The 26,817-nt window shown below is 38.4% G+C and overlaps 1 protein-coding gene across 1 annotated transcript; it reads left to right on the plus strand.

Moving 5' to 3' along the window:
- foxo1b (forkhead box O1 b) lies at positions 1–26,817 on the plus strand. Its single transcript, XM_026273801.1, has 3 exons — positions 1–788; positions 22,087–22,278; positions 23,138–26,817. Exons 1-3 carry the CDS (start codon positions 234–236, stop codon positions 24,290–24,292), a joined length of 1,902 nt encoding a protein of 633 aa, XP_026129586.1. The 5' UTR covers positions 1–233; the 3' UTR covers positions 24,293–26,817.

Consider the following 26,817-nt stretch of genomic DNA (forward strand, 5'->3'; position numbering starts at 1 on the left):
TCTAATACACGCTGCACCCTGAGAGCGCTTCATAACAGTCATTTCATTTAAAACCGCGTTAGGCATGGTACGAGCCACACATCGCTGAGTTTCACTGCGCGAACAGACCCAAGGCTTTACTGTCAGTCAGCTCCGATCATGTGCGATTGTTAGAGAGAGCAAACTAGACAAAATCTCAACTGCACTTATCCTCTGTTTAAGGACAGCCGGCTGACTTCGGCTTTGATTTTGTGATGGCAGAACCGCAGCAACAGCTGGTTGACATCGACCCGGATTTTGAGCCTCTCTCCCGGCCGCGCTCATGCACCTGGCCGCTGCACCGACCGGAGTTCAGCGAGCCGGGGAGCTCCAACACCTCCTCCCCGGCACCGTCCGTCAAGCCGGAGCAAGGTATAGTGGACTTTATCAGCAGCCTAAGTTTACTAGAAGAAACCGAGGACTACCAGGAGGAGAAACCCGTCCTTTTGAACGACTTCCACTGCCAGGACAACTGCGTTCATCCACAGCAACAGCATCCCCAGCAGCCGAATCCCCAGCTGACGCACCTGCAACAGGTGCCGCCGCTCCCAGCCCCTGCCAGCAGCTCCAGCCCTGCAGCGGCCCAGAGGAAGAGCAGCTCGTCTCGCAGGAACGCGTGGGGGAATATGTCATACGCTGACCTCATCACCAAGGCGATCGAGAGCTCCCCTGAGAAGCGGCTCACCCTGTCTCAGATCTACGAGTGGATGGTGAAGAGCGTGCCTTACTTCAAAGATAAGGGCGACAGCAACAGCTCAGCCGGCTGGAAGGTAATGGCTCTCCAAGGCCAAGCACAAGTGTCATTAAAAGTAGCATTAGAGGTCATCCTATTGTTTTATTCAAACACGTTAACATGCAGAAGTATTTCTGCACACTGAAAGCATCCTTTAATCTGTCCATCAGTGTATTTAAATTTGATTACAGGTCTACTCAAAAAAAAAAAAAAAAAAAAGACAATTTGAAAAAATAAGACTTGTGATTCTAAATAAGTGGAAGTTAAAAGTTAAGTGTATGTAGTTAAAAGAGCAATTCATACTGTATCTGAACATCTACAAACAAAAATTTTTCTTAATCAATATTTTCATCTGTATTTCCAGTAAAAATATCTAAACTTCCTTAAAAGAAGATACATTTTTCTTTCTTTTCTTTGAGAATAGGTCTTAAATTAAATGTTTATCATTTCAAATATAATTCTAAAAAAGTCAAGAAAGTAGATTTATTTATTTATAAATGTATTTCCTCCTAAATGAACTTTCTATCTGACCTACAGTAGTTACCTCTACCTGACTGGTAATATTTCTTGGTAACCTAATGTAGGCAAGCTTTACAGAGGATCCTGGGTGGTTCCGGCCCGACCAACCATGTTCCCATCCTAGCAACCACAACTATCTATCCCACATTATATCTTAGAGCTACTGGATTTAATTCACTTAAATACTTTTGAGATGACTGCTGATTTTGATCTAATTATGGTTTTCCCACAGGAACATAATTATTTTTCTTTACCAATGTGGGCCCCTGAAAAAGGTGTAGCGTAATATATGACAGTAACAATTATCCTTCAAAAGCGCAGTTGTGGATTCCCTCTGAGCACAAATGAATGACATGCGGTTTGTCATGGAATTCAAAGCTCGAAAGAGGAGGGACCCGAGCTCACAGTGTTCAGAAGAATGCATAACAACCCAGTATCAGCTGCGCATTTGCTGATGCCAGTTCAGTTTAATCTTTGTTTAATATCCTTGTCAGAACAACTTGTGGTTTGGCTTTCTGTCATCAGCATGATGTAGAGAGGGGGTTATATAAGGCTAAATAGCATTTATTTTTATTTTTATGTTTTATATGTATACTCGCCCTCATGTCATTCCAAACTTGTATGACTTTTTTTTTTTTCTACTGAAGATTTCAAGCTTAAAATAGGAAGCCAAACCGTCATTGAAAAGTGGTCAATACATCTTTTGCACTATTCCAAGACTGAACTTGCGGCAAAAAATAGCTTTGTGTGAAATATAATGAAAAGAGCATTTTATTTAAAGACTTGTAAAGAAAAGTCTTTAAATTTTCGACTTTTTATGAGTGAACTACTGTTGTTCATCTAGCAGTCTGAGTGAACTGTGGTCATTTTCATTGGTTTTAGTCATGTGACCTATTTTTTCCAGCACTCGTGCAGAGGTATGTAGTAAGTCTTGTGATTTGAGGGCACATTTCTAAAGCTCCTGAGGTGCTTTGAGGTGCTTTGAGGTGCATGATGACTAAAACCAACTATCAGGGCTGGCATGAGTGAGGTGGAGAAAACAGAGTGTGTTTTCAGCATTGAAAGGGTCTTTGTTAACCTGTCATTTGTCTCTAGAACACTTCTTCCTGTCTCTGTTTTTTTTGTTTCTTTGCTTGCTCAGTGCGTAAATGGAAATACAAATCCTTACCATCACCCATGTCAGGGCCTCCTCCCAACACTGAGCTAAAAATACCGGCAAGATTACCTGTCATTACGGGGAGACACATTTACCTGAAAGGTGTGGTCCGCCCCCTCCTCACCGCCATCTACACGCCACGACAAAACATGGTCTGGACTCCTCCACCTGTGACATCATAGTTTCAGCAATCCAGTCTAGGTGTTGGACTGTTCTTTATCATCATACTGTCTACATACCTGAGACTACAATAGTATTCTGCTTCCTGTCCCGGTAGATTCCAGTCTGTGACTGTCACGTTAACGTAAGTAAAACCTGAGCACAAAGAAAAGGGTTTTGTCATGGTGCAGCTGAGTCAGTGTCAAATGATTCTGAGTGTAATACATTGCTCTGAAATAAAAAAAAAAAAAAAAAAAAAAAAAAAAAAATAAAATATATATATATATATATATATATATATATATATATATATATATATATATATAATATATATATTAATTATAGTTTAGATAGTAACAAGCTGCAACACATAATTTATTAGGTTTTAAATTTGCGAAAGTAGCTGGAAATTATACATCTATGATGTAACTTCATTACAGCAATACATTTATAAACCCACTTTTGCTGGAAAATGATGTCATAATGCGATTTCTTTATGATTTTCAACCCTTTATAACTGATACTTCCAAGACGCCACAAATTAGTCAATTACAACTGTGACAAAACCTCAGCTGTGTAAGCCAGCTGGATACATTTAACATGCAGACATATTTAAAGCAGAATAATTTCCACCAAGAAAACCAAATGTTTAAGTTTAAAAGACATTAAAAAAAAAACTGTATGCAAATGAATGCATTCCATCGTTGCACCACTGGTAAGACAGGGCAAGTGTCATGGCCAATTGACCATTCTTGTTGTTGAAATATGTTAACATACCGGTATGTTGCTTTTGTTCTGATATGTACACCATGTGCTATAGAGTTTTTGTCCCATGATAACCAGATATTTTATTGATTGGTTGGCAGTGGTTTCTGTAGTGTATTGCTAAATCATTTCCTTCCACTTTGGAATATCATTGTTGCAATTACTGTTCCACATCAAATGTGCAGCCTACTAATTGGCTGTTATCTTGCCTTTTGGTCCATTTTAGTTTCATTGTGGACAGATTGCTTGTCGCTGGAATCATGTTTGTTTTAGATTCACATCAAATTGAGAGTTGGGTGCAAACTAATCACTTTTGTTTAGTTCACTTCTGATGCGCTAGTTTTATTTTAGTTTCAAGCCTAGATGTAACTGCTCAAAAGAATTCAAGGCGGTTGAAATGAAAATGTTATCCTGTGGTTTAAAAACCTCTGGGGTTCAGAGGTCAACTTTTTAAGGTCGTGCCAACAAGTTTGTAGAGCATGCAATGGGAGTCCATGTTCATTCCCTTAAAGTCAAAGTTAAATAATAAGAATAGTGTTCTCATTTTATGAGGTTTTGGCACCCAGCATGTTGTTTCATAGCTCTCTTGTGTTTTTAAATATGCACACCATTGCTCTATGCACCTTAAGTAGTCAAACACAAACACGCATACAGGTAGAATTCAGTGTGGGGCAGTTTTGTAATTCCCATGTGTCCTTCTGTAAAAATGGCATGTAATTTCTGTTTTGGAGCCTTGGCAGTTTGCACCCAAAGCTAGAGTTGTGTTACTATGTTTGTGGTATAGTGATACAATCTTGTGTGGAGCCGTACTGTAGCTCATCTTGTGTAATTCAACACACCTTTGTCATTCATATCATTTTATTTACTATTTGAACTCCATTCATAATGTCTTTAACGGCACTAAGAGTTACTCACCCAAATTAATAAATGAACCCATATGGTTTTCATTAAGCTATTTTTTTAAACAAGCTTTCTCACTTCCCCCTCTTCCTCATGCTTTTGAAAAATGTTTAACTCTGAGCCCTACTTATAGCACATGAACCCTGTTACCTCTACATGCTTTGAAGTTCACATAGGCTTTCACCTCACCTACTAACATGCGCGCGCACACACACACACACACATGCACAAACCTGCAAGCCATACATTTGTATGTAAGAGTTTTCAAGCTTTTTCAAGGCACACTCAATATTTGTTTAAGCTTATCTTGAACAGATACCAATTTGTATCCTTTGTCATTCAGCAAGTTTCGAGTGTAGGCGTTCTGGCCACTGATTCTCCAAAACTAGTCACTTTTGACGTGTTTGTAGATTCAAAGTGTGCATCAGGTAGATTTAAAATCTATATTCTAGAATTTTACATTTATCTCATTCGGTTTGTGAGTTCTTTTGAATTTGGTAGATAAATGCCAGAGCATGCAGGTGAAGTGTGCACAGAGGCTGAAGTTTGTGGTTGATACCTGCTCTGAATAACACGTAATTAGCATTGTGCAAGGTGCAGCAAAATTGAGGGACATTTTGCTTTTACACACACTCAAAGCGAAAGAGAGAAAGGAAAGGGAGGAAAGGGTTGAAAATGAAATGAAAGCACATGCAGCGCTGCTCCACCATACCACAGACAGATGAAAGACTTCATCACTGTGGCTCAGTGAGTTGGTGCAGACTTTGGCTCTGTGGGTACCTGTGGCTTTTAATCTAGAGCTACATCAGTGTGCATGCATGGGACAGTAGCGTGACAAAAAGATACATGTGAAAACCCTCTGAATTCATCAGATATCAGGAAAAAAGTCCCCTAACTGAAATGTCAAATGACGACAAACGGATGTCAGCGCCATAGGTGAAATGCAGAAAAAGAATATAATATACCGTAGTCAATAATGATTACAATTCATGTGAAAAGTTATTTTATTATGAACCTATGGAAAGGTTTTTCATTTTCCTAAAAAAAAAAAAAAAGGTAGTTTATGTTATTGCATTGGACTAAAACTTACTGACTTTGCTCACACAGGCTATAACAGCTTCCCAAAAATGATCATTTTGTGGGATTATTTTCCCCATTTTGTTGTGGTGTTCATGATCAAAAATGACTGGCCTACAATAAAACTGCTGATCAATTTCTCATAATGCTATATTATTACCAAATATTGGAATCATCCTTTTTACATTTGGGAAAATTGCTAAAACATGGTAAAAATTATCCACTAATAACTTTTTTGTTCACTCAGAAATTGAGGTGCATAAGTGAGGCCAGTCAGTTCCAAAAAGAAATACAAAATCTGTTCTTATTAAAAGAAAACAAGATGACAAAAAGATTTAATCTGAGATTTGGTCATGATATAACATAGTGAGATATGAAAAAAAAAAAGGTCATAATTTTTCTTTGACAGATTTATTGTGGGTACAAAAATTGATTGGTAATGAATTAATGGATTTGGAATAAATTAGGTTGGCTTCAGGTGATTTGAAATTAGTTTTGAAGCTGATTTATTTGAATGGGTGTCCAAAGGCCAGAACACGTCTGTTGCAGAAAACTGAATTTGAATTGAACTGATTTTCTTTGAATTGCACTGAGGTGTAGCACTCATGCAGATAAGAATGAACCATGGAAGCCTTGACTGGCCTTCATGATGAAGACACAGAAATAGGTATAAGATAGGCAGGAATTTACCCTTGAGCTTGCCAGAGACATTCCTAAAAAACTTGTTTGCTCTTGTTATGGAAAGACATATGCATTTTAGCTGGAAAAATTCCCTGGACTCATCAGAGCTGAAGTCGTGCCAACTTTAGCTAATAATTCCAGAAAGCATGACAATAAGACATTTTGTTTTATCTGACAAAGCCACACCACAAAAAAATCTGACCTCTTACTGTACCTTTACTTACCACAAAAGACCAAACATCTCTTGACTTCTCTTGTTTGCCCATTTTTCTTTTGCCCAAATATTGCGGTCATCTGTATATATTTTTTATTTTTAGGATCCAATAGATTTATTCAAAGAGTGAGTTCAGTGAGTTTGTATATATTTTCTTTTTACATTTTGTTTTAAAGACATTATACTTTCAAAAGTTGGACTTTATTGAAAGAAGAGTCTCACCAAGTCTACATTTATTTAAACAAAAACACAATAAAAACAGTAATAATGTGAAATATTTTTGCAAGGAGTCAGCATACTGTAACAGGTTTAGGCTGTTTAGGACCGTATCATCTTTCAGAGTGTTCCTTCAGAAGGTCAACTACATCCTTGTTGTCAGATCTTGTATGTCATGTAGAGGAACGCACCTCGTTGACGCCATGTCTGTAGTGCTGGAGGTATCATGGGAGGTCTGCATTGTTGTTAAAGCGTGGCTAAACCCTCCAAAGCATATATATGACCTGTGTTCCCATTTCTGTCTAAAAATTCTCGCTCATGGGATTCCTCTCTCTAAATCCCAGAGAGTTCAGAGGCATCTGGGGTCACTAAAAGGCAGAAGAGAGGGTATTTTGTAGGCCTCACTGTACTCTAGTCCTACTGCACAATCACAGGAGGTGACAACAACTCCTCCAGCATTGTGGAGAGAGGGAGAGGAGAGAAGGAGGAGGAGGAATGGAAGGGAAAGGGGGTTACTGGGGAAAAGCGTCAAACATCCTCCATTCCTGAGCACTACGCTCATTTCCATCTGCGCGTTCCTTAAAGCATTTCCTCCGCCTTCCGTCAGAAAACACAGCGGCTTGTGTTTACAAAAGGACATCAGTGAAGTTGGCTTGAACCACTTACATCAACATCGTGCAGTGGTTCCAATACTGTCATGCTTAACAGTAATTCCTGAAAATTTCTTCCCCTGTCCTTATGTCTTTCACTATTTGGGAACTAAGATGACATCAGAAAGAATTTGAGATTGTCAGTTCAGCATTGATTGCTGTCATTGAAACAGCATTGAATCAGTGTTGTATCAATGTTGCAGCTGGACTTTATTAATCAAGTTTTGATTGGATCGGGTTCGTGATTCATCGAAGAAATCAAGTCACAGATTTGAAATGACTTGATGGAGAGTTAACGATGAACAGTTCCTTTTAACCTAAATGTGTTAAAGCATCGTTTTGTGCAACTCTAAGCTTCCCTGTCCTTCTGACGTCCTGCTCCTCTTTACAAGGGCCTCTGACCTACGAATGTCTTCGTTGTCCTTTGCTGCTGCATCTGTGTCTCTCTGTTACAGAGATGCAGTATCTTGAAAGCAGCTCTCTCTGAGAAAACACTGATGAATGACTTCCCCTGTTTTATTTTCTACCACTAATCATTCTCAGCATTGATTACTTCTGAGTCCATGTCCTTCCTGTGTGTGTAAATCATGCTCAGAGAATGCCTGTACTCGCTCTTCTCATTCACAGAGTTGTCTATAAGCCACTCTTGCTGTGTGTCTAGGGTCATTGTCCTGTTGGAAGGTCAACCCTTTGCCCAATATGAGGTTCTGAATGCTCTGGACTAGGTTTTCATTAAGGCTATCTATATATTTTGCTTCATTGAGCGTTCCTTTTACTCTGACGAGTCTCTCAGTCCCTGGCACTGAAAAACAGCCCCACTGCATGAGGCTGCTACCAGCACACTTTACTTTTGGGATGGTACTCTGCAGGCGATGAGCAAAGCTGGTTACCTTCAAACATTATGCTTGGATTTGAGGTTCATCAGACTGGAGAATATTATTTCTCACAGTCTGAGGGTCCGTTATGTGCTTTTTTGTAAAATCCTTAAATATATAATATTATTTATTTAATTATTTATTTATGACATTAATAATTTTATTATTATATTAATGCTGGTACATTTGCTTAATTCAGTTGTGATTGACAAAAAAACTATTATTGTTGTTCCCCCCTTCGCCTGCTATCAAAACCATATCTGTTGCCCCAAAGGGATCTCATTAAAACTACGGCTAAATCAAACATGACCCCTTTCTCTAAACTTCATCCGCCACTGAACTTTTGTCATGTTGAGTCCAGTGGCTCTGGTGGAACCTTTGGCTTGAGGTTATTTTTGCACTTTCCTGTAAAAACAGTGCACATGTCTTCCACAATGAGTGATGATGCGTTTCCTGCTGAGTGGCTGGAAAATAGCAACATTCCCTCCCCTGAAAAAGACACACACACTCTCTCTGCCTGGCCGGGAGACGGGGGGGCACCAGAGTTTCACAACAAAACTCATCGTCAGCCTGGCTGGTTCATTCCAGAATACAGTGTTGACTCCTCTGTGCAATATGAAGCAGTTTTGCCATCCTATTAAAAGCACATGGAAATTAATGATGATGCTAACTCCCACTAAATCGATTTTTATAAAACTCAAATATAAGTCTGGAAAAAAAGGAGACAGAGCCCTTTGCTCAGCATTAAAAACAAGACGTACATGCGTAGGCCCGCACGTATTTGTGATCTTTTTTCATGTTTTTTTTCGTTGATTGTTTGGGGAAAGTCTGTGCAATTATGTGGAATGGATGTGCATATGCGAGTCCTACACACAAATAAACCAACAGATTTGCTAAATGAAGCCAGAAAAGGATTTTTTGACTGACTCTGTCCTTTGAGTCTCATTTAGCAAAATGAACAAATCTTTTTTCCAGTCATTTCGTTCATTTAGCAAGATGTTATTCAAATGTTACGTGTTACTTGCCTAACACATCTAGTACATACGCAAACGTTGATCACACTACAAACAATACAACTATAATGCTATCAGAAACAGAAAAGATTAATTCATTACTTACCTGGGTCTTTAGCCTATGATTAGCTCACCTCGTCTCTTATCTGAAAAGTCTTTGGGTTTGAGTTGTTCGTTCATCACGTGACATTCCCATAAACTTAACTAATGCAGGTCTCAAATTTGAGCGTTTTATCTCTCACAGTATGTAAATGTGTGAATTTGATGATGATTCTTTTCCATAACACTGAGTGTGGTGACAAAGGTAATAAAGAGATGGTTGTTATTATTATTATTATTAAGTCTCAAACTGCATTGGTTAAGTAAAGGGCTTTCACGTGATGAACAAACGACTTGGAAAGCCTGAAGACTCGATAGAGGTGAACTAATTTCAGTACAGAACCCATAGAATGTTGCGCATGGGCAACTGAACGAATCACTCCCCGAGATGACTCGTTTTGTTCCGAGTCATATTAAAGATTCATCCCATCTCTAGAGGGAAATAACAGGGGAGGGACAGGAGGTGTGTTATTCTTTACACCGTCTCACAATAACACACACGCCCCTCCAGGCCTCTGGGGGCTGGTTGAGGGGTGGGGGCTCCGCATCCTGTAACACACACATACACGTGCAAACACTCACTCACAACAAATGTTAAATACACACCCACAAAGGCACGTTTGCTCCGCTACATGCTCACAAAGGCCAGGTGCTTGTGTTCCCTCAGAAGGGGGTCCCTCCGTTCCGTTTCTTGCCTTCTTTCTCTCTCAGGGGAGGCTGCTGCTCACTGGATACCGGTGGGCAGAAAGACCTCAGATGCTTGGCGCCTCACTGGAAGTCTGTATTTTTCTCAGTGGCCTGTGACATGAACCGTTACTACACGTGCAGTATTTCAACTGGCACCGGTGCAACTTAAAAACAATACATCTGTCTTTTCTGAAGATAGATGTAAGAGTGGCATGAAAAAACCTACCTAATAATTTTTCAGAAGTATTTTTCATTCACTGTGAGGGTTAAAGGAAGTGAGTGGACATTTGTTTATGTGGGAAAGCCACGATAAAGAGATGCATGTGTATGTGTGTTTGTTTGTTTGTGTGTGTGTGTGTGTGTGTGAGAGAGAGAGAGAGAGAGAGAGATAGAGAGAGAAAGAGAGGGAGAGAGAGAGTGTTTGCACACGCTTTTTCTGTTTGCGGGAAAAAGCCAGCTATGAAAAGAAAATAGATAAGGCTTGCTCACATGACCTTGGCCTGGTTTTGTGTGTCCATTCTTCCTCTGCAAAGATGTGATGTCACTTCCTGTTAGTATCCTTTGTTTATCGATTTTTCATTGAGCTGTTGCATTCACTACATTTTAAAACTTTATTTAAAAAGGACTGATTAAATTGAGCACAAGAAAAAGAATAGAAAGTATATTTACATTTGATTAAAAAAACTATATTTTAAATAGATGCTTTCTATTTATCTTCTATTTTATAAGAATCCTGAATAAAAAATAAAAAAATTAGTTTCCATAAAAAAAAAAATGAAATAGCACAGTTTGGGGTGGGGGTGATTACATTAAAAAAATGAAAAAAATAAAAGCAATCAAATTTGTGAAGACTGGAGTGATGGTGCTGACAATTCTGCTTTGCAAACACAGTAATAAATTACATTTTAAAATATATTAAAACAGTATATTACTGTTTTTACTGTATTTTTGATCAAATAAATGCAGCCTAGAGGCTTCTTGTTAAAAAAAAAACTTTTAAACAGTTGCATTTGAAAGAAATTCTGTCATAAACAAGCAAACAAACAGGCAAACAAAAACTGTTAAACATACTTAAAAATTTTATGTTTTACAAAAGACATGAGGATGAGTAAATAATGAGAATCAGCTGACTGACTAAAGTAATGAAGCATTGTGTGGTTTGGTACTGTGCAGGTGGTCTGTGTGTGTGTGTGTGACACTGGTATGTGATTTAAGTGGTCAACCGTAATCACTCCTCCATGGGCACCAATATACATATACAAGACTGCAAGCTAGATTACCGCTATAGCAATTCTAACATTTTCTAACAAATCTTTGAGAGAGGTTGTGTAACCCAAATAGAAATGAATTCCCTTACTCTCATACTGTTATATATCCAAATATTTTTCTTCAATGGAGCACAAAAATAATTATTTTCCAAAATGTCCCATGAGCTCTTTTCCTTACTGTTAATATAAATAGTTCAGCTGCAAAAATGACAGAAAAGATGCTTAAAAGTAGCGCGTTTTGCGTTGTTGAAATAAGAGCGCATGCAACCATATTCAAATTTTGGATGCCTCATACCAGTTTTTACGATGTTGACACTGGACAATGGTGGTAGAATATAAAAAAAAAAAGTGAATGCAGGGAACATTACCAGTGAACAATAGTTTCAGTTTTGTTCAGTTCCTCACACATTTAGCTATTTTGAGAATTGGAATATATCACATACAGTAACGCCATATTTTATTGTGCTTTTTGTCCATTTAGCTTGACGTCCCCTTGTCAATGTGTTTTGGTGTGCAGAAAAGAGATGCAATTACAGTTTATTCTAAAAAAAAGTCTTACCAGTTCAAAATGACATAAAGCTGAATATGATGAGGTCAACTGTCTCTTCAGTCGAACAACAAGTACTTGATGTCAGACATTCAGTACCAGTACTAGTGCAAACCTCTTCTCTATGTTTTAAGGACAGTGTGCCAAACCTCTTTGTAGTCTCAGTCTTTCCATTTGACCCTGAGCCAGATGTGAGAGAATGTAAAAAGAATTGACAAGACTTAAGACCTAAAATGGCAAAATGAACAGTCAGACTCATTTAGTGAGTGACAAAGTTCATGTCGGGTCATCCTGTTATTAAAGCGAGAGAAAAAAAAAACAGGCTGCAGCAGGTTGCTTTTGTTTCACAGCCCCAAACACACACACACATTCTTTCACAGGCTCACATAATTCATTTGAAATGTCACATCGTGATCTTTAATAGAAAATCAAAAATGCTTTTTGTAAACCAATCTGCCAATCATTAATACTCAGCAGAAGAGCTGAATCACCTTTGAAGAGTGTGTATGTGTGTGCGTGTGAGAGAGAAAGAGAGAGAGAGTGTGTGTGTTTAATTTCACACTGTTCCCTTACAGTACACGCTTTTTAGTTGTCTTTGCCTTTCCTGCCCCTCCCTGGAGCAACCGCATGATATGATAATAAATGACAGATCTGAGTACAGCCCAGGTGTTTGCTCGTGCGAATGAAAGTTAGTTTGTAAAGGTGGGACTGGATTGATTGGGTGGGTGTGGAAAGCAGTTAGAAAAGCATGATAAACCTCAGTGGGTGTCGAGATGACTGTGACCTCCTGCCCTCTTTGTCCCTGTGCACATGTGTGTCAACATGTTTGAGTGAAATAGATGTGTGTAACCACACAAAATACCTCACAGGCAAGAAAAATCACGAATGAGATCTCTAACACTGCAGGTGTTTCTCCCAGGCAGAAATTAGATTAAATGGAGAGTAAAGAGAGACTTTTGACACTTCAGATTTTAGAAATCTGATGTTACTTTAGAAACTTCATACATCTGCAGTCAAAGTTCAGAGATTCGAACACTGCTAATCAAGTACATCTAGATTTGCTGGTGAGGCTGGTGGTTCACCTTGAAAGTCTTGCTAGTTATGCTAGTTAAGAAGACTTGTTGGAAGACCAGCATCAAAAAAATCATGAGTATTAGTGTTCAAAACTCTTAATATTTTATATGATTGTTAAAAAATTTGGGGCCAGTAATTTTTTTTTAAAGAACTTAATACTTTCAGCAAAGATGCGTTAACGTTTGAATTTATGCATTTAGCAAACACTTTTATCAAAAGCAACTTACAGTGCATTCAGGTTATAACATTTTTCTTACCTAATATGTGTTCCCTGGGAATCAAACCCACAACCTTTTGCGCTGCTAATGCAATGCTCTACCACTGAGCCACAGGAACAAAACTGATCAAAAGCGGCCTGTGAGACTTACACTTGGACCATAGTGCGGCCCAGTGGAAAAAAAAGCCTAAGAACCACTGGTTTAGATAAATAGCTGTATTGTGTACATTTGACTCGTGTATGATAATTTTCTTCCAAAAACAATAATTTAGAGCTTCTGGTGCAAGACATGGACATTTCCAACTTGGTGACACTGGCAGCCAATGAGCTTGCTGCTTTACATTTAAATGGTTGGTTAGTATTCACTAGAGCAGCTCGCAGTGCTTTTAGAGTGCCTTTGAAATCCTCCACCTCCCCATCTTCACCTGTATAGATCTGCTATGGGTTATTATATATGCTATTTGTTAGGGCTGGACGATTAATAAATCGAACACAATTAATTGCGATTGTCATGCACATTTTTTCAGTAAAGACGGTTCTGTGATTCACAGTTAAACTCCATCATCTACTTTCAGGTGGAGCAGCATTTATTACACATGTTGATTAGCATTTCATTATAGATATACTTTATTATGATGAAAATTATAATAATAAGTACCCAGATAAACCATATATTGCCACAGTCGTGTTTATTAGTCACGTTGAATCAATTAAAGTAGTTAAATCTTCTGTTTATTCAGCGGCATTTCCTAGATTTCTTCTTTGGGGGATATTTGGATTTACAGCGCCAGGGCGCCCTCTGGCCTTCGGATGAATATTTACTGCTGATCACAGAACTGTGCTTCACTGAAAGATATGCATGACAATCGCAGCCTCTGCCTAATCGTTATTTATTGCCTTTGTGATTTAATTTTGATTAATAGTGCAGCCCTACTATTTGTGCAGCAGCAGTATGTCTTAAATACTCCTGTATTGGCAGTAGCAAGTTTCTGTACTTGCTTACAGCAGCAGCAATAATCTACAACAACAGCAAAAACCAACAGCAGCAGCAGCATAGTAGATTCCGCCGAGACCAAGCACATTAACATTGCCACATCCATTACCATGATAAATTTTCATAGAGTTGTCATGATAGAACTGATAACTCCAAAAAGTTAGAAAAAGAGCAACTTCTGATCAATAAAAAGTTGTTTTTAAAGGGGGGGTGAAATGCTCATTTTCACTCAATATCCTGTTAATCTTGAGTACCTATAGAGTAGTACTCCATCCTTCATAACTCCAAAAAGTCTTTAGTTTTATTATATTTATAAGAGAAAGATAGTCTGTACCGTTTTTTCCCGGAAAAAAAACGAGCGGCTGGAGGCGTGATGTGTGGGCGGAGCTAAAGAATCACGAGCGCGAGTAGGCTTTTGCGTTGAGAGCTGGAAGCTATGACATTACCGTGAGGAAAAAAACATCATCCAAAACAAACCATGGCTAACAGTCAGATTCAGCCGTATATTTATGATCCAGAATCAGATCCAGAGGCTGAAATTTAACAAGAGCTGCAGCAGCAACGACTACAGCAGGACGTCTCTATGTAGTATGTATTGAAACTGTATATATTTGCTTAGCGGTTTTGGAAAATGACTAAGTTCCACTTTATGTCATCTTTTTTTCTTCTTCTTCTTCTTTAAAGGTGTACATGTGGAAAGTGCAGTTTGATGCCAGCATCGCATGTTGTTTACTTGATGTGCTTACACGCCGATAGCTAAGTTAACAATTCAATTCAAGTTTATTTATTTGTATAGCGCTTTTTACAAAACAAATCGTTACAAAGCAACTTTACAGAAAATTATGTTTCTACAATATTTAGTAGTAGCTAGTAGTTTGTGCACATTTGACAGGATTTTAGAAAAAAAAAAAATAATAATAATAATACAAGACGTAGTCAGCTAGACGATGAACTATCAATATTATTAATTAAGTTATTATATGATTCAGTCACACATTTAGCAATAATTGTTAGTTCTGTTTGTTGATTCAGGGTTAGCATCATCTGAGGTCCTCTGAGGGTCAGCATAATCTCTCTTCTTCTTCTGGATCCAGACTGGAGCTTGTGTAAATCCTAGTTACCACGGGATGTGAACAACACAGAGATATTTGAAGCAGTTTTACTCACCGCATGCGGTTCCAACACATGATCGTGACCCTTTTTCATTGGGACTGCATTATCCTTAAGAAATAAACGATATGCAAATCCGGCGTCAAACTGGGCCTTGTTTGTAAAACAAGCATCTTCGAAATGCAGGGAACAAACAAAAACACTTGCACAACTCCATTGATGCTCTGTAAAAATAAACTCCATCCACTGGTCTGTGCAGGGTTGTCTTGCCCTGGCAACCAAAAACACACTTCTTTTGTGAGATTTCGCGATGCTCTTGCTCTGATCAGTGAATGCCGGTTGTGCTCTCAGTGCTCTGCTATACGGGAGCGCGTGCTCTTCCGGCAGACGTGCCCTAGGACCCATATAAGGAAATTCCGCTCCATCTAACGTCACACAGAGCCATACTCGGAAAAAAAACTTTCCGAAGCTTGTGACAAACCTGAAGCAACTTCAAACGTACAACTTAATTTTTGAAACTTTGTCCATCCAACTCTTTAACAGTGTAAAAAACTCAGTATGCATGAAATAGCATTTCACCCCCCCCCCCCCCCTTAAGCAAGATTAAATGGTTCAAAGTGCTAAACTGTTTAGTTTTATTTGAAACTACAGTTAATCAGTCATTTTTCGTAGTCGGGCTTATTAGTATTGTTGCTTATATCTCAGAAAATGTAATTTACTCGTTAGAGTGACTGAATGATAAATAATTCTGCAATCAGGGACTTTAATGTCGGATTACACAAAGAAGCGGTTCCTCTTATCAAAGATAATTTTTTGTTTCGCACTGAAGTTCTTTGTATCATTTATTAGGGCATTTTACTCCCCAAAGGTCCCGTTGGTGGCCCCTGTGTGGGTCTGGTCTGTGCCCGCGCGGAGCCCTGTGGTCTGTTAGAGTGAGAGGGCAGACAGGGCTCATATCAGTTTTACGCAGCTTTTCCTGAACGGATGGGCCAAGGAGGGTGACGGGCCCTCTCTCTAACTGCACTTGTGGGACGTCAAGTTTTTCTCTTTGTCCTTTTCACTTTGTCCCTCTGTCTCCATCTCTGTTTCACTCTCTCAAAATAACCCAGCCGCCAGTATGTACACTAATACACACATTTACACTCACTTCTCCATATGTTTTACTTACCAACTACTAACCAAAAGAAAAAGAAAAGAAAACAGACTTTGAACAAGCAAGATTAGGGTTCTTTGCAGTGTATGTGTTTTATCCCTAACAGTAGGCATGAGCAAGATAGTGTTATTCTTTAGAGTATCAGGTATAATAACAGTTCTTAGCATGCAAAGAAACCATGTGTATGTTTATACATATATAATTGTGTTCGTCATCTTTTCCTGTCCCTCCTCTCTGCAACCACATGAAATGAAGGTAAAGTGCAGCCTGTGTGTTTAGCTAAAGATTTCTCTAGAAGTGCAGGTGCTTTTGTCACTCTGGTGAGAATCTCCTGTAGATAACTGTGCTACTGTTTTCCTGTAGACGTCACTGGAAGATCTGAAATCTGTGTTTGAGAACTAATATGTAATTCAGGTTATATTTATAATGAATACATTTTTAAATGAATTATCACTTTTAAAAGATCACAATGATTAGAATTAGAACTATTTTGTATTCTTAATTATAATTAATGAATTTGTTATCTATCTATCTATCTATCTATCTATCTATCTATCTATCTATCTATCTATCTATCTATCTATCTATCTATCTATCTATCTATCTATCTATCTATCTATCTCTATCTATACATACAGTATACAGTATACCTTAGGTATGGTGAGTGGTTGCCTACGGTATGTGGTTGTTAAGGTGTTCTAATTGGTTTTTAATACTTTTTCATGTGGTTTCTAGAGTTTTCTGGGTAGTTTTTGGTCAAAGAGATCACCTCACCCCACCACAAAAATGAACGTATCAATTAAAACTGGGCATGTTAAACACCATACTTTGTTACTGAACAGATTTCTGAAAAAGTCATTTAAACGTTTCGCAAGATAATTGTATTCTTATTCCGCTGAATAAAAAGGAAAAAATATGAACTAATGCACTATGTACTACTATGTATTTACATATAAATAGAAAACTAAAAGAACTACTAACCTTGAGTTTTTCATTCATAACTGGTTCCCTGACACACAAATGTATTTATTTTCTTCTTTTTCACTTCAGTGCTAAATATTTACAATGAAGGAAAGAGAGATAAAGCGGATGTGCGCAGGAGGAAGTGGTTAGCCCATTGAAGTCTCTTGTCACAGCTTATCTCTGAGGACCTCTTGCCGTTCTCTGTTGAACTTGTACATTCCACTTGTGTTTATCTCCTCTCACTGAAATCTCACCCACTGACACTTTCGTCTCAATCAGAACCTGGGAAAGCACTTCTGACACACATTTTAATCATAATGCATAATTACCAGACATATTGAGCCTTGGTGCACACATTGAGCTTGGCAGGTTTGAGTCCAGCTTGCATCATGTCATGATCCCATTCCTCATCTCTTTCTCCGATTTCCTATCTCAAATGAATCTTTGCGATCCCTTTCAAACTGTAGGTTTACTTTGTGTGCATATGGAAGGGAGGGAGGGGTGGCATTATGTTTGTGTGTGAACATCAGGCACTTGTCTGTCAGTTCGCACCTGGTCTTTGGAAGCGCTGCTTGTTTACTTGGACTGGTGTTCGTTGTCAAGACGTCACGGCTGACTGGCTGCAGTCAAACAGCTGTGCAGGAGTTATCCAATCCACTGGCGCCAATGTTTGATTGTGTTCTCAGTAGAGCATTTTACACTGTGTCTACGCTTCAGGCCTTCCCGTTATTACTGTAACAAAGCAAGGGAATAATGTGTTGTGAGTGATTTGATCTCTTTCAGTGCAAACGCTTTCTTCAAACCCAAATACTGATAAAAAGTAGTCCTATAAAAAGTGTCTTTATCTATACCTCAAAATCAAGGAAGTCTTCATATCTCACACTTGCAACTTCATATCTTAATTGTCACTATATTTCATAATTAAGACTTTCATGTCCCACAGTGTTATTTAATATCTCACAATGTTACTTGCACGTTTATATCTCATTATTGCTACTTAAGGTCTTACAATGTGATCATACATCTCATAGTTAATGACTTTATATCTCATAATTGCAATGTCTCAAAAATATCTCACGGTTTGGACTATACGGGTATTTCATAATTGTGACAGTGTTTCAAAATGGGATATAGTTTTATAGTTTCAACAGTATCTCACAAATGTGACTACATCTCATAATAGTTGCTTAATGTTGTACAGCTGTGGCTGTATCTCATAATTGTGACGGTGTCTCAAAATGGCACTTAATGTCTCACTCAATATCCTACAATTTCAAAAGTATCTCACAAATGTGACTATATCATAATTTTGACTATGTCTCATGGTTATGACTAAACCGGTATCTCATAATTGTGACAGTGTTTCAAAATGTGACTTAACGTCTCACAGTTATGATTAACTTGTAACTGTGACAGAGTCTGAAAATGAGACTTAATGTCACAGTTGTGACTTCATATCTCATAATTTTATGTCTCTCAAATTGATGCTTATTGTAAGCTTGATCTCTCAATTACCTGTTTTATATTTTACTTTAATTTGGAAACTGACTTGTATAGTTTTTTATTTAAGATGATCAGTTTAAAATCATTGTTCTCTTTGTTCACATAACTTGAGTGTGAGTTGGTTTGGTTATGATGAGTTGTAAGTTGTGAAGGTGATGGCTGATTAATAATGCCTGCTTATTATTGAGTGGCAGTCAGTGTGTGTGTGGTGTCTGGGGTGTCAGACAGGATGCAGATGGGGTTTCTCGGACTTGTTTATAAATCCCTCAGGAGATCTGATGCGCACACGTGCACACACACACACACACACACACACTCAAATACATAGTGACCCCTTCAGCGTGGCCTATTGGCACCTACCACTGCAGAAATAGCTTTGAGGATTATAATAGAAATGTGTTTTTCACACATGCACACACACCGTTACAGCATCACACACTTATTTGCCACTGCACCTGGTACTACAAGCAAATTCGCTTCTGTTTACCAATTTGTCATACATGACCTGCAAAGAAATTTTATAATCTGGGTGTGCTAGAACTTCATATGTATAATTTCGTAGATTCATTAATTATAAATAATTTATTAAGTACATTTTTGTTTTGTTTAGTTGATAAAAAATTATTCTAAATAATTATAACGAATGATTTAGGATAATCAGTATTTCCATTCTCAATTATATTTGATTAATGTTTGGTAGTTTATTTGGTGTGTGTGTGTGTGTGTGTGTGTGTGTGTGTGTGTGTGTCATGATGGCTACTTATGGAACTGATTCTGTCTGACTGACAAACCTTTATGTAAGAGCCTGAAATTAGAGGAGTTTCAATTTGCACAAACTTTTAGCACACTTCCCACCCATCTGTGTAGAAATTGGTGCATGGGTCCACAGTTTTTCCATCTCACACTTCAGCTGACTCAAATCTTACCCAAAGGGGATTTTAATGCACATTTTTCTTTAGTGTCGCAGATCAGTTGGGGATATCCCAGATCTGAGACCAAAGGTCATCATGTAACCTTGAAATACCTTGAATACCTGTGATAAGACAAGGATAGAGAGAGGTGAAGGCCCCACACCGTGTATAGATGTCCCATGTGCTGATCTCAGACCAGAATTACTAGGTTAATTCACTCAACTCTGACAACTTTCTTAATTTGTTCACATCATTCAAAAATAATACTAATCCATGTAATTTAAGGGCTGTTTTTCAAATCTTTGAAGCCATAGAGTAGCATATTGTGTTAGCAACAAAATGAAATTTAATTTGTTATTGAAAATCAACCTTCAAATCTAATTTGCATTTGTGTGCATTCAAACATCATCCAGAATTAAAAAACTGAATTGAAAGACACAGTTGAATTGATGCAGTGATGTGTCTGTTAATGAGTATTTGTAGAAATCTAAATAGCCTTTTTCTGTTTCTGGGGGAGCAGATTTCATGCAGCCCTGGCTATTACTCACTTCCTGTACTGTACCTTATAAAGCTGCTCAGATCAGTAGTGAAAGACTAACTGCAAGCGTCAGTCTATTTTAAGGGTATTGAGTAAAGAAATACCTGACTGTGAAACTATTCAGGCATTAATGTAAATTCGTTCTTTTGTTCAATTTGATTAGAAAACTTTGACACCTTCTCCGTCGCATTCCTGTAGTGACTCACATCCTGCCGCCTGGCCTGGTGTGCATGTGCAAAGCATGTTCACTTGAGCTCTGAATGTGTGATTAGCGATCTGCTAATATGACTAGATGAATTTATGTATGAGTACACTGGAACACTCACAACATCATCCTTTCTTTCTTTCTTTCTTTCTGCCTTTCTTTTCTTCTGCCCGTTTTGTGTCTGTCTGTCTGTCTGTCTTATACTTTTAAAAAGGAGTAAAGTATAATGATTTTCAACTATTAACATTGCACAGAATTCTTTATTTCTGTCTTTCTTTGTGTCTGTGTCTTTCTCTCGCTCTCTCTCTGAGTGTCAGGGTGGAGCGAGGCTGTGCTGTGGGGGTTCTGTTACAGTGCAGACAGACGCCAGACAGCCCCATACGTTATTACTCTCTCTGTGTCTGTTTGCAAGGGTCTGTCAGCAGTACTGGAGAGGCTGTCCTCCTCTACACACACGCACAGACACACACAGCGAACTCATCGACCCCGTCCCTCTCAGCAGGAAAACATTCCCGCTGCCCCGCCTCTACCTCAACACACCCTCCTTCTCCTCCTCCTTCGTGACTCAATGCCTACTACCTCCCTCTGTCTCCACCACTTCACTTTCCATACTGGTACCCCTCTTTCTCATTTTATCTCTATTCCTCCAGTTCTTCCTTTTCCTCTCACTCAGCATTCTTTCCTCAATTCTGTTTTCCCTCATTATTCTTATCCTAGCAGTGCCAGTTAAATGGGTCAGACAGATCTAGAATATGTGGTTCTGTTTCCAGACCCCGTGCACACTTACTCATTCGCTCTGTTCAAATCTATGCAGTCACTTTATTCGCTGATTCTGTGATGTAGAAGCCGCAATTCCCTTGACTTGACCTCTAAGGTCACCTTCAGCATCAAAGATTGGAGGTAAACTCCTGCTGACCTTCTTCTGGGGCTTGAGCCTCTTCCTACCACTTGACTTCCTACTACACAGGAAACAGACTTTTTGTAGGACATTGTTTATTTAAAATGTAATAATGCATAAATACTTAATTTGCTTCGACCAATACAGTCAAACTGCTTCAACTGCTAAGTGTTGCTTTAGTAATTCTTCCCACAAAGATTCCCACATTAACTCTTATTTTTACCATCTTGAAATAACCTGGCTATGACCTTTGGTTAGACTGTTAATTTAACTTTTTTCTTCTCAATGACAGTCCAGGCTTAAATTATGTCACTTATTTACTCCAAAGGAATCAAATAAGAGTTAAGCTAGAAAAGTGTTTGAGACTTTTAAATTGTTCTGTGGTAGTCTCGCTTCTCTTTCTTGGTAAATGAAGGTCTGGTCTGGGTGTGAATGGAAAAACCGAAGCAGACAAAATATCATTAGCGCAGGATGTGTGTGTGTGTGTGTGTGTGTATGTTGAGTTCAGAGTGTGCCTCCGAAAAGGACATGACTAATACAGTTCTTCCTCTGCCAGCTAACTGGCTATTCCTCTACTTCATATTGTCACTAGGCTCTGAAAAGCCTGTTGTATCTGCAGTTGTGTGCATATGATTTGGTAACATACGTTAAAGTGATATCGGTCATTCTTCAAACACACAAACACCCTCACAGCAACTTGTCTGGCAAAATATTGTCTGTTTTGTCAATCAAAATGGTTTATCTCATGTTTCAATATTACTGCATGTATTACAGTACAAAAACAAGATATTATGTGTTAAAATCTTTTTTATTGGTTAAAAGCAAGATATCATGATACTGATTGGATGATTGCAGGTCATTTCCACTTCTTGTGAATAGTTTCCAGTGAGACATCTATACTCAGATTTCCATGTCCTCACCCTGTTCTCTTTCTCTCTGCCAGAACTCAATCAGACACAACCTGTCCTTGCACAGTCGTTTCGTGCGCGTCCAGAATGAAGGAACGGGGAAGAGCTCGTGGTGGATGCTGAACCCTGAGGGGGGAAAGAGTGGCAAGTCTCCACGCCGGAGAGCCACTTCCATGGACAACAACAGCAAGTTCACGAAGAGCCGCGGACGAGCAGCCAAGAAAAAGGTCAGTTGAGGAGAAAACAGTCTCTGCTCGCCCACTAGGTGCTCGCTCACTAGATTCACTGCGTGCCAAATATGGATGAGTTGGTTGGAACTGCTGCAAAAAGGCTATTGCAATCAGTAACACAGTTTATATAAACACACACCAAAAATATTTTCTTTGATCATTTATTTTCTTAAGTGGCATATTGTAATGCCTTATCTAAATTATTCACATTTTAATTAATAAAGTTGTCAACACAGAAAAACGTAAATTATGGTACATTATGACATGCTTTTAGTCAATGAGCTCCTCTTTTCTATTTTTGATGCACTTCAAGCTACTTTATTTTGCCTGACTAACTGAAACTGAATTTGTTTTTACAAATATAATGATGTGAAATTCATTTATTTATTTATTTTATATTTTTTACTTTTTTTTTTAATTGTTTGTCTTTTTTTTCATTTTTTGTTTATATTTGCATTCAATTGATTCTGGTCTCTGGACTATTAAATAAAATAAATGTATAAAAATAATTAAATGACTGAATAAATAAATAGACAGTTGAATTTAAATGTTACAAAATATTATATACAACTACTAATTAAAACCTATTTATACACAATTGTATTGGTGCAAAATTAATGTGTACAATTATTTCTCTATTCCAAAACGACCAAGAATTTAAAATCAGTTTAAAAATAATTCATGGCCTCAAACCCCTGGTCTTCTGAAAATCTAAATGGTTTTGGATTAATTTAATCAGATTATCCATAGTTGTGCCACTCCCAGTGTAGACATTGTGGAAGAATAACTTACAGCAATATATCTGAACAGTGATGTGTTACAGTTGGTTTTCATGGCTCTTCTTTTGCATCTATAGATGTCGATGCAGGGTGGACTGGATGGTGGTTCTAACAGTCCTGGTTCTCAGTACCCAAAATGGCTTGGCAGCCCCAACTCTCACAGCAATGAAGACTTTGAACCCTGGACCACCTTTCGAACCCGTGCCAGCTCTGATGCCAGTACGCTCAGCGGCCGTCGCTCACCCTTCCTGCCTGAGGAGGATGAGGCTGGTGAGGTTCCCATCGGGTACCCAGGCACCAAACTGGGTGGCCCCCTTCCCAGCCTGTCCGAAGTGGCGGGTCACCACGGTTCTGAGAACGTGTTGATGGACAATCTCTTAGACAACCTCAACCTCATCTCAACCAAAAATAACACCCAGGCAAGCCAAGAGACCCAAACTGCGTTGTCTTCTCCCATGATGCAAGGTAGCCCTGGGTACCCATCTTACAACTCTCCCAGTATGGGTCCTCAGCCCCAAGTCCAACAGGACTACCGGAGGTGCCTGTATGGACAGGCCAGGATGGGTGGACAGAATCCCATCGCCATACCTACTTTATCAGACAGTCAACCAGGAGGCTACGGACCCTTCGTGGGTCAGTACAACTGTGCCGCAGGGCTGCTCAAAGAGCTGCTGACCGCAGAAGCCGATCCGAGAAGGGACATGATGCAGCCTTTAGAGTCAGTGGGGTCTGGAGAAGGGAGACGGGTGCTACCTAGCTATGCTGGTCAGGGACAAATGGCACAGGGGGGCAAAATGATCACGCATCCTCACCTACATGGGCACCCGCGCTCACTTCATCAGTTGCCATCACCGGCAATGGGCATGAACGGCTGTGCCCTGTTGCCCCACGGGCATCCTGTTCGCCTCGGTAACATGAAGCTACAGCCACACCTGCCTCATCATGCTCAACTGGGTAGAGGCGGAGGTGAAGCCAGGATGCCAAATTACACCAATGGCAACGGTTTCCACAGGCACGGACCGGGTCCTCACCACCATCACAGCCACCCGGAGCGGCTGCCCAGTGACTTAGATGACATGTCGATCGAGCAGCTGGAGTGTGACGTAGAAACCGTCCTTCACGACACACTCATGGACGGTGATGCTCTGGATTTCAACTTCGACCCCATGAGCAGTCAACAGAGTTTCCCACATGGAGTCAAGACCAACACGCATAGCTGGGTATCGGGATAAACACATTATTTACTCAAACACATACACGTTGGTGAGGCAGGCTGTTTTTGATTTATAATATGAATTAATCATAACAAGTGTGTGTGAATATATATGTAAATATGTCATAGACATAAAGCAGGTCAATCAACAGTTGACTAAAGCGACTGAATGCTGTAGGTCATACCAAAAGGCTACACATACAAGAGAGATCCCGAGCTTACATTTCCTTCCCATCTCCAAGGACTCAATTATTAAAAGTCTAAAATAAAACAACTATGAGTGAAAATAAAACAGAAGTAAAATAAATAAATAGATTTTTGGCATCACTGAAGCCCATCAAATTTAGTTGACGTAATTGTGTCGGTCTTTTAATTCTTTGTTTATTTCTCACAGTTTTGAATTTATTTCTCACAATTGCAACTTTATTTCTCCTGTTGTGACTATACAGTATATCGGGCATTTACAATTTTATTTCTCTGAATTCTGACTTTGTAAATCTCATATAAAATAGAAAAATTCCTGACATGTCAGATGTTATTTTAATTCACTATTGTAGCTTTCTCTGTCCTCTCTCTCTCTCTCTCTCTCAAGTATGTGCATGCACCTCATGAACTGTTTACCTCAGTCAGAACTTCTGCAACCAATCAGCAGAGGCCAGTGAATGGTCATTATTTACTGATTTACAGTACATTGTTCCAGTAGACTCCATGATTGTCGGGAATCATCATAATCTGCTTTTTGCTTGCGGTTAGTCAGAGTGTAAATATTGAAGCTGGCTAATCAAAAATAGTCACTTCAAACACTCACAGACATTTGAGATTGTTTTGTATAGTTTTGCCTATTTGGCCTTTCAACTTGGCACTGTAAGTCACTAAAATGAATTCAGGGCAGATGCTTGTGTCATATAAACTGGAGTGCTGTATAATGTCTGTTGTAGTGTACATTACAGTTATCTTTGTCATTTCAGGGTGCTGAATGAATGTGTTTTGTACAGAGATGTATATTTTTGTTGTACTGATGGGATGGTTAATGAAGTGTTTATATTTGTACATTTGTAAGCTCCTTACAGGTCATTTTAAATGCTCTTCAATAACCCCTCCCAACTTATAAATGTCAAAAAAGTCCTTTATTGTGGCCTTGTTTGCTGTATATATAACATAGATTTTCTCAAACTATATAATGTTATGTATTTTGTGCCTTCCCCTCTTTCAACCTGGCATTGGATGATGTGATGATTTCTCATCAGTTTCTGATTTTAAATTCACCATTTTTTAATGTCAGATTGGTATAACCGTCCTGAGATAATGCAAAAAGTCTTCATATTAAAACCCCATTGACTTTTTTGAATTACATGAGAATGTAAGTTCAAATATTACCCCCAAAAAACCGCATGATATTCATGATTCAAACATTCATATTTGAATAATGATAATAACAATAATCATTTTTACCTCAGACAATGTATTTGAAAACATTTTATACTATTTTTCTTTCTTTTCCCACAAATTCTTGTATTTTAAAATGGAACTCTAAAATCCATATATCTTGACTCAAGATATTTTTTGTCATTGACTAGTTAAACTTAATGGCAAGATGAAACTAATTTAAAATGAGCTATGCTGGGATTCTAGAATCCTCAGAAAAGGTCACTGGAAGCCACATTCACTTAAGACTAATTTTGCATCTGTCTGAGGGCATCAGGCTGAAGGCCTCTTAAAATGTTTTTACATTTATGTTTTTGACAGAAATTATATGATAATTTTGTGTAATTTAAGATTTTTCTCTGTGTTCTTGTCTTAATGTTGTACATGCGTGCACACACACACACACACACACACTCACACGTTCATTGTAACTGCACATCTACAAAATATTTAATGCATTGTGATTTCAAACCTGTGGGATTTTCTATCCAAGCAGTGAGGTGTACCAAGAAGGTTTGTAAATGATAAAGAATATTTGAAACATATTCATATATTTTTAACCGATATAAAACAACAATATATGCTTTTCAGACTGATTTCAGACTGCCTATGATTATTCAAAAGTATGCTTTTGTTTGTTTGTGTCTGTTATCTAATATCTGTATATAATAATTATTATGTATCATTGACTTTGTGAGTTTTTTTCTGCTCTAGATTCTTTGGATCTTTAGACATGTAAATAGCGTTGATTTTGTCTTGTTGAATAATCAGATATGTCATTTGTTTTGACTCTAATTTCTTAATGGACGAATTTGTCTCAAATGCGTAGTGAAGTTGTATTTTTTTTTTTTTTTTTTTGCTGATTTTAATGTTGTCTGACGTGACCTAATTGAGATGGGAGATGTTTTCCCACTGTAGCCAATTGTACATTAGAAGCATACACTTATCGTACAGTCTTTGTCAGAACCACATGCTTTTTTTAGACTAGTTCTACTTGGAGGAAGTGCCTATTAATATTGTAATGTAAACAGCGATGAAGAATTGATTTTAATTTAACAAAAAGAAAACTGCAGCTGTTATATGAAGCCATAATTGTATATAAAGGTATGAATATATGAA

The sequence above is a fragment of the Carassius auratus genome, chromosome 10 (assembly GCF_003368295.1).
Source record: "Carassius auratus strain Wakin chromosome 10, ASM336829v1, whole genome shotgun sequence".
NCBI lineage: Eukaryota > Metazoa > Chordata > Actinopteri > Cypriniformes > Cyprinidae > Carassius > Carassius auratus.